General features: G+C 55.9%; 9 protein-coding genes across 9 annotated transcripts; 4 read left to right on the top strand and 5 right to left on the bottom strand.

Moving 5' to 3' along the window:
* The first annotated feature begins 9 nt into the window (after positions 1-9).
* Positions 10-1,194, top strand: BDY17DRAFT_292405 (uncharacterized protein). The gene is made up of 3 exons (XM_033732815.1): positions 10-543; positions 597-886; positions 948-1,194. Exons 1-3 carry the CDS (start codon positions 262-264, stop codon positions 1,120-1,122), a joined length of 747 nt encoding a protein of 248 aa, XP_033593522.1. The 5' UTR covers positions 10-261; the 3' UTR covers positions 1,123-1,194.
* BDY17DRAFT_292403 (uncharacterized protein) lies at positions 1,195-2,689 on the bottom strand. Its single transcript, XM_033732814.1, has one exon. It carries the CDS (start codon positions 2,633-2,635, stop codon positions 1,307-1,309), a length of 1,329 nt encoding a protein of 442 aa, XP_033593521.1. The 5' UTR covers positions 2,636-2,689; the 3' UTR covers positions 1,195-1,306.
* A 164-nt stretch (positions 2,690-2,853) lies between these two features.
* On the bottom strand, positions 2,854-4,921 carry BDY17DRAFT_292402 (acid phosphatase AphA). The gene is made up of 3 exons (XM_033732813.1): positions 4,482-4,921; positions 3,717-4,421; positions 2,854-3,664 (listed from the first exon to the last, which is right to left on the bottom strand). Exons 1-3 carry the CDS (start codon positions 4,841-4,843, stop codon positions 2,902-2,904), a joined length of 1,830 nt encoding a protein of 609 aa, XP_033593520.1. The 5' UTR covers positions 4,844-4,921; the 3' UTR covers positions 2,854-2,901.
* A 614-nt stretch (positions 4,922-5,535) lies between these two features.
* BDY17DRAFT_245505 (iron hydrogenase) lies at positions 5,536-7,347 on the bottom strand (the record flags this gene model as incomplete). Its single annotated transcript, XM_033730636.1, has 1 exon — positions 5,536-7,347. The coding sequence occupies one exon, from the start codon at positions 7,345-7,347 to the stop codon at positions 5,536-5,538; it is 1,812 nt and encodes a 603-aa protein (XP_033593519.1).
* Positions 7,348-7,610: 263 nt separating this feature from the next.
* BDY17DRAFT_245238 (uncharacterized protein) lies at positions 7,611-9,644 on the top strand (the record flags this gene model as incomplete). Its single annotated transcript, XM_033730613.1, has 1 exon — positions 7,611-9,644. The coding sequence occupies one exon, from the start codon at positions 7,611-7,613 to the stop codon at positions 9,642-9,644; it is 2,034 nt and encodes a 677-aa protein (XP_033593518.1).
* A 238-nt stretch (positions 9,645-9,882) lies between these two features.
* Positions 9,883-10,374, top strand: BDY17DRAFT_321696 (uncharacterized protein; the record flags this gene model as incomplete). Its single annotated transcript, XM_033736674.1, has 1 exon — positions 9,883-10,374. The coding sequence occupies one exon, from the start codon at positions 9,883-9,885 to the stop codon at positions 10,372-10,374; it is 492 nt and encodes a 163-aa protein (XP_033593517.1).
* Positions 10,375-10,379: 5 nt separating this feature from the next.
* On the bottom strand, positions 10,380-12,352 carry BDY17DRAFT_308293 (the record flags this gene model as incomplete). The annotated part of the gene is made up of 2 exons (XM_033735196.1): positions 10,380-11,940; positions 12,018-12,352. 2 exons carry the CDS (start codon positions 12,350-12,352, stop codon positions 10,380-10,382), a joined length of 1,896 nt encoding a protein of 631 aa, XP_033593516.1.
* Positions 12,353-12,801: 449 nt separating this feature from the next.
* On the top strand, positions 12,802-14,203 carry BDY17DRAFT_308292 (uncharacterized protein; the record flags this gene model as incomplete). The annotated part of the gene is made up of 5 exons (XM_033735195.1): positions 12,802-12,954; positions 13,071-13,184; positions 13,232-13,448; positions 13,502-13,727; positions 13,780-14,203. The coding sequence occupies 5 exons, from the start codon at positions 12,802-12,804 to the stop codon at positions 14,201-14,203; spliced, it is 1,134 nt and encodes a 377-aa protein (XP_033593515.1).
* A 249-nt stretch (positions 14,204-14,452) lies between these two features.
* BDY17DRAFT_308291 (uncharacterized protein) lies at positions 14,453-16,513 on the bottom strand (the record flags this gene model as incomplete). The annotated part of the gene is made up of 1 exon (XM_033735194.1): positions 14,453-16,513. The coding sequence occupies one exon, from the start codon at positions 16,511-16,513 to the stop codon at positions 14,453-14,455; it is 2,061 nt and encodes a 686-aa protein (XP_033593514.1).
* Between the last annotated feature and the right edge of the window lie 63 nt (positions 16,514-16,576).

The following is a 16,576-nucleotide window of genomic DNA, read 5'->3' as shown; positions in this document are numbered from 1 at the left end:
AGCCCGGCACCGGCGATGCTTGCCCGTATAGCCGTCTCACGTGCTCTCGGAAGACGTGCAAACCACCGCGATCCGGCTATACTGAGGCCCCCACTTATGATCGCATTGCGCTGCGGGGTTCTTATGGGGAGCTGGGAAAAGATATAAACCACACGCTGACCCTGTTTGTCCCGACACCACGTTTCCCTCCGGACTAAGCATAACTTCACCACACCTTTTTGTACATCTCTCACCCACTCATCCACCCAACACACATCCAACATGCCTGGCAGACTCGAGGGCAAGGTCGCCATCGTCACCGGCGGAGGAGGCGGCTTCGGCAAGGGAATTGCGGAGAAGTTTGTGGCCGAGGGAGCAAAGGTGGTTATTGTGGACATGAACGAGGAGATCGGGCAGAAGACGGCCGGCGAGATCAAGGCCGAGTTCGTCAAGGGCAATGTCACCTCGCGCGAGTCGTGGGAGGGCATCGTCAAGACGACCGACGAGAAGTTTGGCAAGATCGACATTGTGGTGAACAATGCCGGGACGACGTACAGGAACAAGGCGAGTCGCAGACATCCCGTCCATCGCGGGCAGTGAAGCTAACACCATTCCAGCCCACGCAGGAGGTCACCGACGAAGACTTTGACAAGGTGTTCGCCGTCAACGTCAAGTCCATCTACTACTCCAGCAACGTGGTGGTGCCGTACATGCAAAAGAAGGGCAACGGAGGCTCGTTCATCAACATTGCCTCCACCGCCGGTATTCGACCTCGCCCGGGTCTGACTTGGTACAACGCTTCCAAGGCGGCCGTCATCAATGCCACCAACACCCTCGGCGTGGAATACGCCAAGGACAACATCCGCTTCAACTCCATCTGCCCCGTTGTCGCCTTGGGCACTGGCTTGTAAGTATTCGCGGGTTAAGGGGCTTTTTGGCCGAACGTAATCGCTAACAAACACCACCAGGACGGACCTCTTCATCGGAAAGCCGGAGAACGAGAAGGCGTTCGTATCCGTGGTGCCGCTCGGCCGTGGATCGACTCCCAGGGATGTTGCCAATGTCGCCGCCTTCTTGGGAAGCGACGAGGCCGATTATCTGACGGGGGTTGCGCTGCCCGTCGATGGTGGTCGCTGCGTGTAAAAGTCTGCACATGGGATTAGATAGTCTACAAAAATTCAATTTGACTACAACTTCTGAAGTACTGTGAGCATGAAGGTCAATCAACTTGATTGCAATGCTACATAGGAAAGTACGCCTAACGACCTCTTGCTGAAGTGGGGATATCATTCTAAACCGCGGTGTAGCCATACGTGTCTGCGCCTCATCATTTGCGCACGGCATCAAGCTCTTCAATGAACTTGTAGATGCCGTCGAAGCCCTGGTATTCGAGAGGGTCGTGTTTGTTGGATCCATACTCGCTGCTCGACCTTGCAGACTCGTATCCAGAGGGTGAGGAAAGCCATGGGTTGTCGACTAGCAATACGTCCTCGACATCCTCCATGCCGGTGTCTGATTGCGTTGAGTATGCTGGACTCGAAGGGATAAACATGTCTTGGTAGTCGATGGCCTTCCTGGGGAGTACCTCGTCGAACAGACTCTCGCAGTCAGACACGTCTTGACTGGGAGCAAAGGGAAAGAGCAGAGCAATGTCGGTGCCGACAAAGGAGTCGAATGCTTCATCCTCGACAACATTCCCTCGAAGAACATTGAGCTCATCGCACAGCCTCTCTACGGTTTCTGCGTCGCAGCCGGGAAAGTGCACGCGGAGTGACGAGCCTTCATATGTAATGGGCAGATCACCGAGCGCTGAAAGCCGCTTCAAATCGTTGAAGACGGCGGCAAGGTCTTTGAGGGCACGGGAGAAGTCGATGGATAGGACATCGAGGAGGCCATCGGTGTTGAGGTGGTCGGCTTGCGCATGCTCAGACAAGTCGTATCCAGTGATGGAGTTGAGCTGGGTGAGAGCAGTGATGGTGGGATTGACGACGAATTCAAGGCGAGAGCCGGGAGTAGCGCGGGGCAGGGAGCGCATCTTTCGGCCGGTCTCTTCCTGGAGACTGCTCACAGCCTTGTATTTCTTCTGTCCGGTTGGTGAAACTCCGTCAAACTGCGCTTTATGTCCCGAGATGAAGAAGGCTCGTACGGCCTGGGAGACATTCTGCACGACTTGAGCCTGACTGGCTGGACCGTGGGAGAAGTAGCGCGCTCCGCCAACCCTGCCCGAGCCTATAGTGTATCCGCCGGCAGTCCGGCCCAAGGTGCCTCCTGTGAGATTGGGTCTCAGGGTGGAAGCAAAAGGAGCTCGACCGGACGATTGAGAGATGCGTGAACCGACTTTGAACGTCGCAAACGTAGCTCGATCATAGGCATGGCCGCCTCGCGTGGTGGAAGCGGAGGAGAAGTTCCTCGCGCCGTCAATGTACCTTCGCGCGGTACTGTACCATCTCGATTGGCTTTGGCGAATGCGTGCGAGGGGGTGTAGGGGTTGTTTGGGCGTATTGCGAACGAGGATGGTTTCCAACTTCGCTTGAGGCTGACCCGTTGACAGGTGGGCGTCCAGGGCGCGGCCGACCTTGTGCAAGGCCTCCCGGATGCCCTGGGCATGCCTGGCAACCAGGCTGTGCCACTGCCATACGCTTGGTATGGGCGGCATCTTGGAGAGTGTGCTCAGCACGAAGAGTAGAGAGGGGCGGTGGTGATGTTGGAGATGACGAGCCCGCTTTCGCCACTTGGAGGAGGATGCGGAGGTGTGGCTTAGACCCTGACTTCGGGCGACATCGGCTAGCAGGTGTGGCGAATGACTATCATCACGTGACATATCCCGGAATAATATCGTGACATTGCAGGAACATTACACGAATGCAATTATTACCCACTACATCTTGTATACATTCCATCCCATCGCACCTCTCCATCCACCTACGACGACTTCTTGGTCAGGGTAAACTCATCTCCCACGCTTCCATCCGCGCCCATGATCATCTGCCACGTCAACTCGGTCGCGCTGTTGACGGTGAGCTTGCTGAAGCCGTAATCCTTCTGGTTGAGCACGGCGGTGATGGGGAGGCGAGGGTCACTTCCAAGCGTGCTGTGGCTCTCAATGTTGCCCGCCATGCCGTTGATCACATGGACAAGAGACGTGCCGGGGTTCGTCTGGTACTTGTTGGCACTGATGATGGAGCTGTTGTCGACGGTACCGCTGGCGGTCAGAGGGTTCAGCCGCTCGTACCAATGGATGTGTCCGGAGAGGTACATGTCGACACCGTTCTCGATCAGCACCGATTGGAAGGCGTTGCGCACGTTCTTCTGGTAGCTGGCCACCTGCGAGCTCCACATCGGGCGATGGGCCATGGCAATCACCCAGGGAGTCACCTTGCGGTCCACCTTGGCAAGATCCGCGACGAGCCAGTTGTATTGTTCGTATGCCTTGTTCTCCTTGTAGTTGCCTCGGATGTATCCAAATGGCCCGGAGTCGGTGATGTACGTTTCCTGCTCCGTGGGGTCGTACGACTTCCCGTCGGTATCGGCAAGAAAGGAGTACTCGGGGCTGTACGGGAAATCGGTCTCGCTGTCGAGAGACACGAAGTGGACCATGCCGTAGTCGAATGAGTACCAGAAGTTGCTGACACCACCACTCTCGCTTCCGGGCATGCGGAAGCGGTTCTGGAAGGCAGTGAAGTTTCTGTGTTGTCACGTTAGTGGAGATCACGGCGCATTATTGCCAATGTTCTTACCTCTGCGACGGCGGGCAGCTGTAGTAGGTGAGGTCGGACGTGGGAGCGGAAGAGTTGGCCTTGTCGTCATTCAAGTAGGCAGTCAGGGTATTGTTGCCACCATCAAACTCGGCGCAAGCCGCCTCGTGGTTGCCAGGCAGAGACATATAAGGAATCTTGGTCGTGATGTTGTTCATCCAGTTTTGCCACAGATCCCAGTTGGACTCGTAGATGACGCTAAAGTCACCACCCTGTGGGCCACCTTGGTTGGGAATTTCTCCGGCGGGCAGGGGAGCGTCCAAGTACTCCGGAGGATAAGGCTTGCCGCCGGGGAGGGTGGTCGAGGAGCCGTTGTAGCAGACAGGCCAGTCGGTGAGGTTGCAAGGCAGGATGCCGGAGTACCAGTCATCAGCGTAACTGATGTCACCACCGTGCCACGCAAAGGCAATGCTCTTCTCGTCCACCAACGCCTGGATCTGGGCCTTTGTGCCCTGAGCATTGGTGTAGCCCATGTCATTGAGCACAGCAATGGAGAACGGGGTGGTGTCACCAGCAGCGCGAGCAGTGGTGAAATTGAACACGCCCGACGGGGTGGTGCCGTTGCCGCCCGGGATCTGGTAGAAGTATTGCGTGTTGTTCTTGAGGCCGGTGATCTGGACGTTGTGGAAGTACTCGCTGCACATGGTGACCGCCTTGATCTCCGAGCACGATGGCGTACGGCCATAGCTAGGATGTGTGTCAGTGCTCGACCCGCAAGACAGGCAGGGTCAACATGTCACGACGTACGTTTGGGTAAGACCGGTAGCCTTGGAGCTCAGCTTCCAGCCATTCGTGCCCCAGTTGACCACCGGGTTGCCTCCAATGCCAAAGGGCGTCTGGAAGTGAATGTTGGCACCGCCGGGAATGTACGAGACCTGGATGACGTTGATGTTGTTGGTGGGCGTCTTGGACTTGGGAGTGACGGCAGGCGGCTCGACCAAACGGGGGAAACCCTTGCCATTGCCGTTGATGGTAGGGTCGACCCAGTCGCCGACGGGCACGGCGGGCCCGGTATACGGGTATTTGGTGCTGACATCTCTCTTCTCACCCGGGAGGGCGACGGCGCCGCCCACCGCCAACAGGGCGCTCAACAGTGCGTTGGATCGCATTCTGAAGGAATACGGATGGAGCACAAGCTACAACAATCAACCAGGAACAGTCGTGAATGATGAGGAAGAAGTGGGAGGGAAAAAAAAGCTCGAGAGGTAGTGGCGAGGTTACATACGCCTACCTGCACCGTACACCAATGGTCCAGCCCATGCCCTGCATGATGAGGGACGCAAATCACTCGCAGACGCTAGAGAGCAGGCGGCATGGGCGGGTTGAAGTTTATCGTCCATTCGCGACAACAAAACCTGCACGTGTTGTCCGACCACCTTCCAGAAGGAGGATAGAAGTGGCGGGGCCGCATTTAAGCTTCGCCGTTCCTGCACCGAGGCGTGGGGGCGGCTCTGCGGGTCTGCCAATCAGAGGGCGGATGATTCGCAAAGTGTTGATTGGATGCGGGGCAGATTGTAGAAATTCCATCGCCGGCCTTTGAGCTGCTTGAGTCGCGACCACACTCGCTTCTGTCCGGCGTGTTGTGTGGCGCTCCAAATCATCAACGCTCTCGCCCGGTCCAGAGCTGTGCGGGCGGACATGGAGGCATGAAATAGCTAATTTCCCGCGTACACGTCGCCATCATCAACAACGAGGGCGAGAGTGTAGTTCGTCATCGGCGTTCTACCTCCATCCGGCAGTGTGTCAGACAACGTGCTCGAATTGATTTGCTGCGCAAAGTTCTCCCACTACCGGTGGCAAATCACCAACCGCCACCTTGTGCAACCGCCAAGGCAGATACCCTTTCCATGTCGCTGCCGCCACCTTTCTCTTTGCCCACGTCGCTGTCCACCACCCGGTACGTGGTGTGTACCAGCTTCTCCAGCTCCACGCCGGTGATGTCGCTCCAATGGTCCAGAATGCTCTTGACGTATCGTACGTCGATGCCGTCGATGACAACTGGCCCACCGCTCCCATTCGTCCCGCCCATATCAACATCGCCATTTGCATGCTCAGGTTGCGGATCGTCATCGGCAGACTCCGCACTCCAATACGCCTCGTCCACTTTCTCCAACCACTCCCTCTGCAGCGGTAAGACTTCCTGCTCCACACTGCCATTCTCGATACCAGTCCCTCCCACCTGTCTCAACGTTGCGACATCTCCAACCTTGATCTGCCCGCCGCCATTGGTGCATCCTCCAGGGCACGCCATGACTTCGACATATGCGTACTCCCCGTCGTTGCCTCCAGTGCCGCCATTCGCAACAGGCTTTCGCTGTCCACCGAGCGGTTTGCGACTTGCACCCGGCATACGACTGGCTTTCGCAGGCTTGAGACGTCGCACGAGGTTCTGGATATTTCGGAAGCCGTAGTACCGTGCTGCTTTGAACACCGGTGTGCCATCTTGACTCAGCACGGAATACTCGGAGACGTCAACATTCCGACCTCTCTGCGTGCTGATTGTTGAGCCAGGATGTCGCGCTTGCTGTGATTTCAGTACATGATAGAGATAGCCTCCAGACGTGCCTATGCTAGAAACCTCCTCTCGCTTGCGTTTGCGTGCGCGGCGTCGTCCAAAGAGCAATCGGTCGATAGTCGGATCTGGAAATGCGGTCGTGAATTGCTGCGACAGTGGTTCCCGCGGTAAGGAGGGAAAACTAATGTTGCGACTTTCGGCCAACATGAGCAACTCGCGGGCTGTGATTACACAATCCACATCTCGTACCGCCTTCTCTTCATCTCCCGTCCAAGCATGCGACGTGAGCTCACCACGCGAAGCTTCCAACTTCTTGTCAAAGCAAGGCATGACGGCCAGATGCCATACCTGGCTCGCTGGGATTCCATATCGTTTCGCCAGTACAGACTTGAGGAGGGTGCCAGTGAGGGCCTGCGGCGACTTCATCTTGCTGAGATGAGGCAGAATGTGTGGATGCGTCTTTTCTGCATAGCAGATCCAGCCGGGACACGCAGATGTCAAGACTGGCTTCTTCGGGGCGTCCGAAGACGATAGCGCCTCTTGCACCTCCTCCACGGCCGCAACCAGACATGCCTCGCGCATGACATTGGTGTCCACGATCCACGTGAATCCCGAGCCGTACTCGCCACCACTTCGCAGGCCGTACGGGCCACTCAACAGCTGGGCAATCATGTAGCCCGCTTCGCGCTCCGAGATGTTGTATGTCGCCGCCAGACTCGCTCTTGACTGCGGCGAGACGCTCGCAATGAACACTCTGCCATCTTCGTTCGTACTCTGTCCATCCTGCTTCCCATCTGAGGGCCACGACAACGGCAGCTCGGGGTGGCGATCCAGTGTACTCAGTACTTCATTATGACTCTGCAGACTCACGAGAACTGCTTCGGCGCTGGTGACGCAACCCGAGCAGGCCAAGCAGTCTGTCAGAGATATCTGGGCGGGTGGTGCAGTGCCGGCATTCACCTTTTCCTCCGTCGTGACTTCGTAGGGATTCGCGCCATCGATCGGCTGCTGCTTGGGGAGAGTCTCAACCGGTTTGATGCATGCCACGCCGGGGTTTATGAAATCATTCAGGTCGTCAGCAGATAGGATGGCTGACATGTTGTCGTTGTTGCTGGCCTCGACTGGGACACATGAGGTGCGAGAAATTGATGAATGTAAAGAGTGCAGGCCGCGAGATGACAATTCTTTGCCAGCGTTATCGGCGGCACGTCAGTTGATGTCACATGCCGGCGCGTTTTTTGGCTGATGGCTGAGTCAGCAAAATTTCGACCAGCAAGAACTCAAAGTCCAAGTCTCAAACAACCTGCAAGTCCGCAACCCCCAACACCGCCTCGCGTTGTCCCTCTCCTCCACCACGCAAGATGGAGTCCTCACGGGGCCCTCCGCGGGTCAAGAACAAGGCTCCGGCCCCGGAGCAGATCTCCGCCGAACAGCTGCTCCGAGAAGCAGTAGACCGACAAGAACCCGCGCTCACCAAACCTACCCAACGCTTCACCGATCTCGAAGAGCTGCACGAGTTCCAAGGGCGGAAGAGGAAAGAGTTCGAAGACCATGTCCGCCGCAACCGAGTCAACATGGGCAACTGGATGCGCTATGCCGCATGGGAGCTGGAGCAGAAGGAGTACCGCCGCGCTCGTTCGGTTTTTGAGCGGGCGCTGGATGTCGAGGCCACCAACGTGCAGCTGTGGATCCGGTATATCGAAGCGGAGATGAAGGAGCGCAATATCAACCATGCGCGCAATCTGCTGGATCGAGCCGTCACCATTCTCCCGCGCGTGGACAAGTTGTGGTACAAGTACGTGTACATGGAGGAGATGCTGGGCAACGTCGCCGGGACGAGGCAGGTGTTTGAGCGATGGATGTCGTGGGAACCGGATGAGAATGCGTGGGGCGCCTACATCAAGCTCGAGAAGAGATACGGCGAGTTTGAGCGGGCGAGGAATGTCTACGAGCGATTCACCATTGTCCATCCCGAGGCCAGGAATTGGATCAAGTGGGCAAGATTTGAGGAAGAAAACGGAACGAGTGATCTGGTGCGAGAGGTCTTTGGCACGGCAATCGAGACGCTGGGAGACGAGTTCATGGATGAAAAGCTGTTCATCGCGTACGCAAGATTCGAATCGAAGCTCAAGGAGTACGAGCGGGCGAGGGCCATTTACAAGTATGCCTTGGACCACATGCCGAGATCGAAGTCCGCCACTCTACACAAGCAATACACGACATTCGAAAAGCAATTTGGCGACCGCGAAGGCGTAGAAGACGTGGTCTTGAGCAAGAGGCGGGTTATGTACGAGGAACAAGTCAAGGAGAACCCCAAGAGCTACGACAGCTGGATCGATTACGCCAGGTTGGAGGAGACTTCACAGAACGAGGATCGTGTACGAGACGTCTACGAACGCGCAATCGCACAGATGCCCCCCTCCCAAGAGAAGAGACACTGGCGGCGCTACATCTATCTCTGGATTTTCTACGCCCTCTACGAGGAGTTGCAGGCTCGCGACTTTGACCGCGCCGCCCAGATCTACGCCGAAGTTGTCAAGCTCATCCCGCACAAGAAGTTCACCTTTGCCAAAATCTGGGTGTTGAAGGCACAGTTCGAGCTGCGCCGCGGTCAACTTCACCAGGCGCGCAAGACCATGGGCCAGGCAATTGGCATGTGTCCCAAGAACAGACTCTTCCGCGCCTACATCGACACGGAACTCAAGCTTTTCGAATTCGTGCGCTGCCGAACGCTCTACGAAAAATGGATCGAGTGGGATGCCAGCAACTGCACCGCCTGGATCAAATTTGCGGAGCTGGAGCGGGGATTGGACGACTTGGAGCGATGCCGAGCGATTTTCGAGCTCGCCGTGCAGCAACCGGTCCTCGACATGCCGGAATTGCTGTGGAAGGGATACATTGATTTCGAAGAGGAAGAAGGTGAATTCGACAAGACGAGGGAGTTGTACGAGCGGCTGCTGCAGAAGACGGAGCATGTGAAGGTGTGGATATCGTACGCCCACTTCGAGATCAACGTGCCGGATGCAGATGTCGAGGAGGACGAGCAAGAAGAGGAGATGCCGGTATCGGATGCAGCAAAGGCGCGCGCACGAGCGGTGTTCCAGCGGGCAAACAAGCTGTACAAAGAGAAAGCGATGAAAGAGGAGCGTGTGGCTCTGCTCAACGCGTGGAAGTCGTTTGAGGATACGCATGGGTCGGAGGCCGACCAGGAGGCGCTCAGTAAGCAGATGCCGAGAAGGGTGAAGAAGAGGAGAAAGCTGGACGACGATACGTTCGAGGAGTACATGGACTACGTCTTCCCCGCCGACGACGAGGGAAGCCAGAAGATGAGCAAGTTGATGGCGGCGGCGCAGAGATGGAAGCAGGAGCAAGAGGGCGGCGCGGCTGCTGCATAGCGACGGGATGTGGCAGGCGGATGCATATATGTGTCTTTATACGACGTAGCACAGCATTCCAGGCTAGTTTCATCGTCATTTCTTTCAAGCTTCCCCTGTCTTGACGTCTTCAAAGCAGACATATCCATGCATGTCTTGAATCAGTCATTTGGTCCGCGCCAAGATTTACACCTCCACGAACCTCGCTTTGACAACTCCTGATCCCCCTAAACACCTATCCAGCCAGCATCACTCCTTCATGCCGCCGGAAAAGGCATGGGAGAACCTGCTCGGCCTATCCGACAACGAAGCCCGCCAACGCAAACGCGAGTGGAACCGTAGCCCACTGACCGATCTCTTCCCGCGCATTCCCGACACCGCCCTGGAGCGCATCCTCGACATCTGCATCGGCAAAGACTTCACCTACAACCTCTCGGAATCCAAAAGATGGAGCGCTCGTCGGCTCACGAGCATCGTCGTCGCGCACGTCCGGCACGCCTACAGTGACTACGATAAATTGCTCCGCGAACAGGATGTGGAGCGGTATGAAGCGCGCAAGCAGACGTCGCAGCAGGTGTGGAAGGTTTTACGCGAATGGTGCCCGTGGGATTCGTCAAACGATGTTCTCGAACGCTGCTTCCAGGTGACATTACTGCGGCCAGAGGAGCGCGATCCCAGCTGGGATCCGATGGATATCGACGATTCAGATTTCGAAGCGGACTACACAGACGATCCGATGGATGTAGACTGACGCCTTCAAATGCCACCATCCGCCTCTCCCGCTGGACTGGGTTTGTCCTCCAGTGATGGTGAGACAGCATTCCGCCCCGCCTCTTCCGCCCGCCCTTGGGCACTGCTTTCGACACGCCTCTGATGCGCATCCACGCACTCCGCTGGCGGCTTCACATGCAACCAAACCTCATCGCCCGGGTCCGGCTCTCGACCCAACTTCCGGTTCTTCCGACGCTGTCTCGCACGCATCCACCCGGGCCTGGTGCGGTACAGCCATTCATGTTCAATATGCAATCGCATGGCGACAAACTTCTCTTTGGGCTGGTGCTTCTCTCTCGTCGCGATATTTTCGAGAGCTTCCTCGTCCAACTCCAAAAGCCCTTCGTAACTATACGTCCGAATGACGAGGGCGATGTGTTTCGGGAGGACGAGGCTGAGAAATTCCAGACTGGCATTGATGTTGAGATCCAGTGCTCTCTGGGGGTTGGCAACTGCTTTGAGCAGCAGACTGGTGATGTTGGGCCACATCAGCGAGAAATCGGACTGAGACACATGCACCGTCCCTCTCAAGGTCATGAGCCAGGCTGGGCAAGAAGCTGGAGCCTCTGACGCTTCTTGAATAAGCGACTCGACTAGTTCGAAATTGCTTGACCAGTAGGTGAAGGCCTCACTGTTGATGGCGAGGAGGGGGCTTCGGATCCGATGGTTCGGTGCATCTGGCTCGGGAGGAAGAGTTCCGGCACCCCAAATGTCATAGATGATGCCCTGTGAGATGTACGGGAAGCGATCCGTGTGTCGCAAGATCTCAACAACTGTCGCCGCGCCGAAGCTATGCCCACAAGCAGTCACCGCATCCAGATGAACACGCCCTTTCCATTTCGGCCAGTTGACACCTTTCAGTCCGTGTGAGCTAGACGCTTTAAACCCTTTCCGCCGGAAATTCCGGTCTGCAACGATCTGGCCATTTCCGCTCGCGATTTCGCGGACAATGTCAAACGCCTCCTCCATCTCCGCCAGCCTCAGATTGATCTGCGCATTCCTCAGTTCCGTGTCAACGCCCTTTTTGTTGTTCGGCATGGTATCCAGCGGGTTGTCTTTTGGCCAAAGGTAGTCGATGATATCGTAGCCTTTTGCGTGTTGTTGGGGGGTGTGATCGATATGGCCCTTGGCCTCGAGATCATCCATGCTTCCCGATCCCGACTTGGCATGATTGACGTATGTACGCGGACCAGAGCCGTCTCGGTGTTCGACTGCGCACACCACAAAGCCATGGCTCGCATACTCTCCACAATGCGAGCTGTACATGGTGCGAGTTCCCCCCAAGCCGTGACTGAACATCACCAAAGGAAAAACAGGCTCTTCGGGAGCGCCGGCGGGCCGGGCGACGCTTTGGGTTTTCACTTTGGTCCCATAGGCCTTGGTATCTGCCAGGGGTGCCCAATGGCTGGCGATAGGTGCATTCCGATAGGCCGGTAGCTTTGTCCAGAATGCAGGCCAGAATACCGGGGTCGCCCAAGCGCCAAACCCGCCGAAAGCTGCGAGGCCTGTTGCTATACCAAGCCTGGGTCTGCCTAACCATAACTGTCTGCAGTCGATCGTGCAACGTTAGCACCCCCATTCCTTTGGCGTATATATGTAGAAACTGCGGAGCGTCGCACGTACCTTGAAAACCTCGGATCGTGCCGCTGCAAATGAAAGTCATCGTGAGAAGTGGGATAGTAGATGGTTATCAGCACAGTCTCTAGCTGCAACACGTGGCGTCCGTGTCGTGTGATGTTGGAGAAGACTCTCGGATTCTTCGCTGGCACTTCAATTTCCATGGTCGCGACAGGATACGGTCCGGTATATGTAGGCAAGGACTTTGCCGGGATGATAGCCTTGTCTCGCCATCCGCGCGGTGGTCGAGCCTTGGGCTTCTTTGCGTGCGGAATACTTCCAGTCTCATGGTCGCCAGATATCGGATGTCCGGCGGCAAGTTTCAGCTTTCGGCTCGGCATTGTTCTGAGTGTTATTGGGAACGATGGCTGGAGGCAAGCTGGAGATGTGCCACTCTGTCCCGCCTGAGGTGGTCAAAGGTCACAAACATGCTTGAGAGAAAGCCGAGCCAACGGTGGTGATCCAGCAGGAACTGACGGTGATGCGAAGAAAATCAGTCGTCTCCGGTTTTGTTTGGCGAAGCAGATACCTCATATATCCTCTATGCCCGGAAGTATGAGGAAGGAGTGACGTCGGCGGCAAGGCGGTGCCGGCGAAGGGCCATGTCACGACTTCTGGCCAGTCCCATTAGATTCCGCAACGAACATCTCCGCAACGCCTGCCTCACTTTGTGATATGAACATCCACCTGCGCACTTTCCTGACCCCAACACCACACCGCACTTCACCGCTGAAGACAGCTGTCGTTCAGTCAGCTAACAACTCTGCAGTGCAGTGACTAGGTCTTCAACATGGCAGAGAGGGCTCCGTTCCCCACCGAGATCGATGACTTTGACGCCGACGAGCGTGTCTCATTCGATCGCCTCACCGACACGTACAAGCTGGAGGATGAGCGCGGAGAGGAATGGGAGTGGTTGACGAAGCCCGGCAAATGGGTCCCAGTGGTACGCGATCCCCAGATTTCTGTCCATCCATCCGACAGGCTCTGGCCTGCGTATTCGCTTCCCATCCTATGAGTACAACACCGTCCGTCGACGCTTCCTAACCAAACCAACCCTAGACGGACGAGGCCGAGGTTGCCCGTCAGCAAGAAGCCTACAAGGTTGCTGGAGTCGACGAGAATGAGCCGGCCATGGATCCGCGCAAGCGCAAGGCTGCAGGTGATGCTGGAGAGGTATGTATTCCCCCGAGTCAGACATGCATTCGCTAACCACTGAGCAGGGAGCAAGCAATGGCCACGCCAAGAAGCAAAAGCCCGACAAGCCTCCGCGTAATAATGCCATCTACATCACCTCGCTCCCCGACGATGTCACTGTTGATGAGCTTCACGACGTCTTCTCCAAGTTCGGTGTGATCGCAGAGAGCGCAGACAGCAACAAGCCCCGCATCAAACTCTACCAAGACGAGAATGGCCATTTCAAGGGAGATGCGCTTATCGGTGAGTTTCATGATCCCCATCTTACCACGCAGCTAACTAGGTCACACGTTCAGTCTACTTCCGCCCCGAGTCTGTTCAACTCGCCATCGACATGCTCGACGAGACCGACTTCCGCCTTGGGGAGAAGATGGTCACCGGGCCGATGCGTGTCCAACAAGCCGACCAGAGTTTCAAAGAGCAGAAACAGCAGCCTCTGGCGACCGATCAAGCGAAGACGAAAGGCACCAATGCGAATCGCGACCGCCAGAAGATCATCAAGAAGAACCAAGAGATGGCGAAGTATGTAACTCACTGCCGATCGTGATGATATTCGAAGCTAATTGGTTGATAGCCGCCTCGCGGAATGGGATGATGATGATCCATCGACCATACCCGACACATCAAGCCGTTGGGACAAAGTCGTGGTTCTCAAAAACATGTTCACTCTTCATCAACTCGACGAAGAGCCCGAGGCGCTGCTCGACATCAAGCAAGACGTGCGCGAGGAGTGTGAGAAGTTCGGCGAGGTGACCAGCGTCACCCTCTACGACAAGGAGCATGCAGGCATCGTGACTGTCCGCTTCGCCAATGCTGTCGCCGCAGAGGCATGCGTCAAGGTATTTGAGGGCCGTAACTTTGGTGGGCGCAGAATTGGGGCGTCGATTTCGGATGGGCGCACGCGTTACAAGAAGAGCAAGAAGACTGACAACGATGAGGAGGATGAAGAGGCTCGCTTGGAGAACTTCAGCAAATTCATCGAAGGCGACGGTGCTTGAATTGCTCATTCGACAAAAGCGGTAATAATACTTCACAGTGGCGGATGCACTTTATCAGGCAGCTGGATTGAGGACTCCAGGTCTTGGAGAACTGACGTGCTGGCCTTGATGTGCGATTGCATACGATGATACCTTTGCGCAAGGCAAAGAAGATTCTTGAGCATCAGAGTAGCTCATTAATGGGACAGACGTCCTTCTATCTGCTCCCTTCTCCGGGACGCTTTCCTTTGCGTAGTATTCGATGTGAAGTCACCGATAGTTCTCAGGCAATAGCAGTGAAGCCACAAACTTCAGCTCCCACGCCTCCACGCCCTCTTCCACGCCCGGTGCGCCATCATCCCTCTTCCTCACAAGATCGGTCGCTTTCAACTGCAAAGGTTCAAGCCAATCAGCCGCCATTCTAGCCGATTCGGCCATCTGGTCCCCTGATGTCCTGCTCTGAGCTCGTATAAGTGAATTGGGATCCCGACTGACGACCAGTGCACCGTTAGCATTGACTATAGTTCTGGGCGGCAGGGCACGCAGGCGTAAGAGCATGACAAGCAGATCTGCGAACTGCTGTCCTTGGATCCAGAAAGCTGAGGGCGGCACCTCCAGTGGCCAATCATCATCATCTTCCTTCATGTTCGAACGAGCTTGGGCGTCGTCCGTCCCCGTTACAGTATCAAAAGAGTGGAATAAGCCCGTCATGCGCTCCACGCAACTCAAAAGAATGACGGCCGAGATGAAGGTGACCAATCGCGAGACCTGCTGTCGTTGCAGCAGTTGCCTTTCAAGCTCGTTCATCGCCGTCTTGCAGAGCTTGCTGCAGTGAAGCTCAATTGCAGCTTTGATCTGATCGATTATCAAATGGCGGCTTGGAGAGGATGCTGGGAGGTCGGTGAAGGGTTGTTCAGAAGCGTCGACGGCTTCAACTCCTGTAGAAGATTGTAGTTGTATCGACCACTTCTCGTAGGGAGCAAGAAGCATGTCAGTGAGGTTGTAGAGCTTGATACAGTTTTGGAGGAGTTGGCTGTGGAGATTGTAGGAGGGTCGTGGTGATATCGGGCCAGATCCGCCAGTGCTGTTTGCAGAGCTGGGTTGCATCTCGAGGTCTTGGGTGAGACGATGCGCACATTCCAAAGTGGTTCGCATGAAATCGGAGCTCCTTTGTTCTTCGAGTGTGTCGAAAGAAGCTTCCGCGTATCCGGCGAGGGCAGCTTCCAAATGTTCATCTTCTACCAATGCCATGACTGCTGACGAGCTGACATCCTCCCCATCGTTACTGTACGCCTTCGTTGTTACGCTGAACCATCGATCGCCGTCGGTTGAAAGCCGAGCGCGTCCATGTCCATGCCCAGGCGACAGCGACTGAACTCTGTCTTGCAGTACCCTTCCTTCTCTGACTCTTACCTTGCCGTGGAAAAGGCCCAATGACCAAAGCGTAAACTCGTCCACAAGTCTAGTTCGTAGACATCTGGTCTTCCAAACACGCGCGGACTCTACATTCTTGCAGGTGCTGCACGGTGTTTCGCCTGAACACGGTTTCTTGAGCATCCGACATCTGATGCATGCACCGCGTTTTCGAATCTCCGAGACTTCCTTGCGCCGCTCATCATCGAATCGACCTCGTTTGTTGCTATTTGTGGGCTTCTGCAACAGGCCGAAGCCTTCTGAAGGATAATCGGAGGCTAGGCGGAAGGCGCCAAGTGATGCTTGAGAGGTATTCACAGATTTGGGTGTCCATGTCATCGTTTGGGACTCGTTGCGAGTGGGTACGACTGGTGCAGGGATGTTGGGAGAAGTACGCAATTCCGGCGAGGTCATCTTCAGCTGAGGGTCGAGCGGAAGGTGGGCCTGATCTTGCATCGATCGTTGTCCCTGGTCTAGTTCCAGCTGTCTACTAGCGGCAGATGCAGCTTCAACAAGCGGTGAAGCGTCGAACGTTGTTGTTGCCGGGTGTGAACTGCTCGGAGGGGAGGTGTGGGCGGATAAGTTCCTGACTGAATAATGTGAGCGCGCGATGAATAGAGAGACATAGGCCGCAGTGATGATACCGTGATTTTGGAGTTCGGAAAGCAGTGTTTCATCTGCCAGACGATCGTCCGCGCCTTGGGTGTCGTATTCGGGGTCGTGCTCGAGATGATTTGGTTGAGAATAATCAAGATGGCGTCGAGAGACTTCTGCAAGTGTGTCAAGGGCTGATTGGGTGTGTTGTTCATTTGCAGACACAGGCTCTTTTGCATGTATTTCAGCGTGCTGAGCATTGAGACGTAGGTCGTGAGAAGGCTCGCTCGGCCTTCCACCGCGGCTGTTGGGAGCGACTTGCATTTGCTGAAATACCCATTGTCGATCTTCGTCTGTAACGCTGGGGCATCTACGCAAAAGGTGACT

This window comes from Neohortaea acidophila (genome assembly GCF_010093505.1).
Source record: "Neohortaea acidophila strain CBS 113389 unplaced genomic scaffold BDY17scaffold_2, whole genome shotgun sequence".
NCBI lineage: Eukaryota > Fungi > Ascomycota > Dothideomycetes > Mycosphaerellales > Teratosphaeriaceae > Neohortaea > Neohortaea acidophila.
Note: the sequence above shows the minus strand (reverse complement) of the source record. Positions and strands in the feature narration are given on the sequence as shown.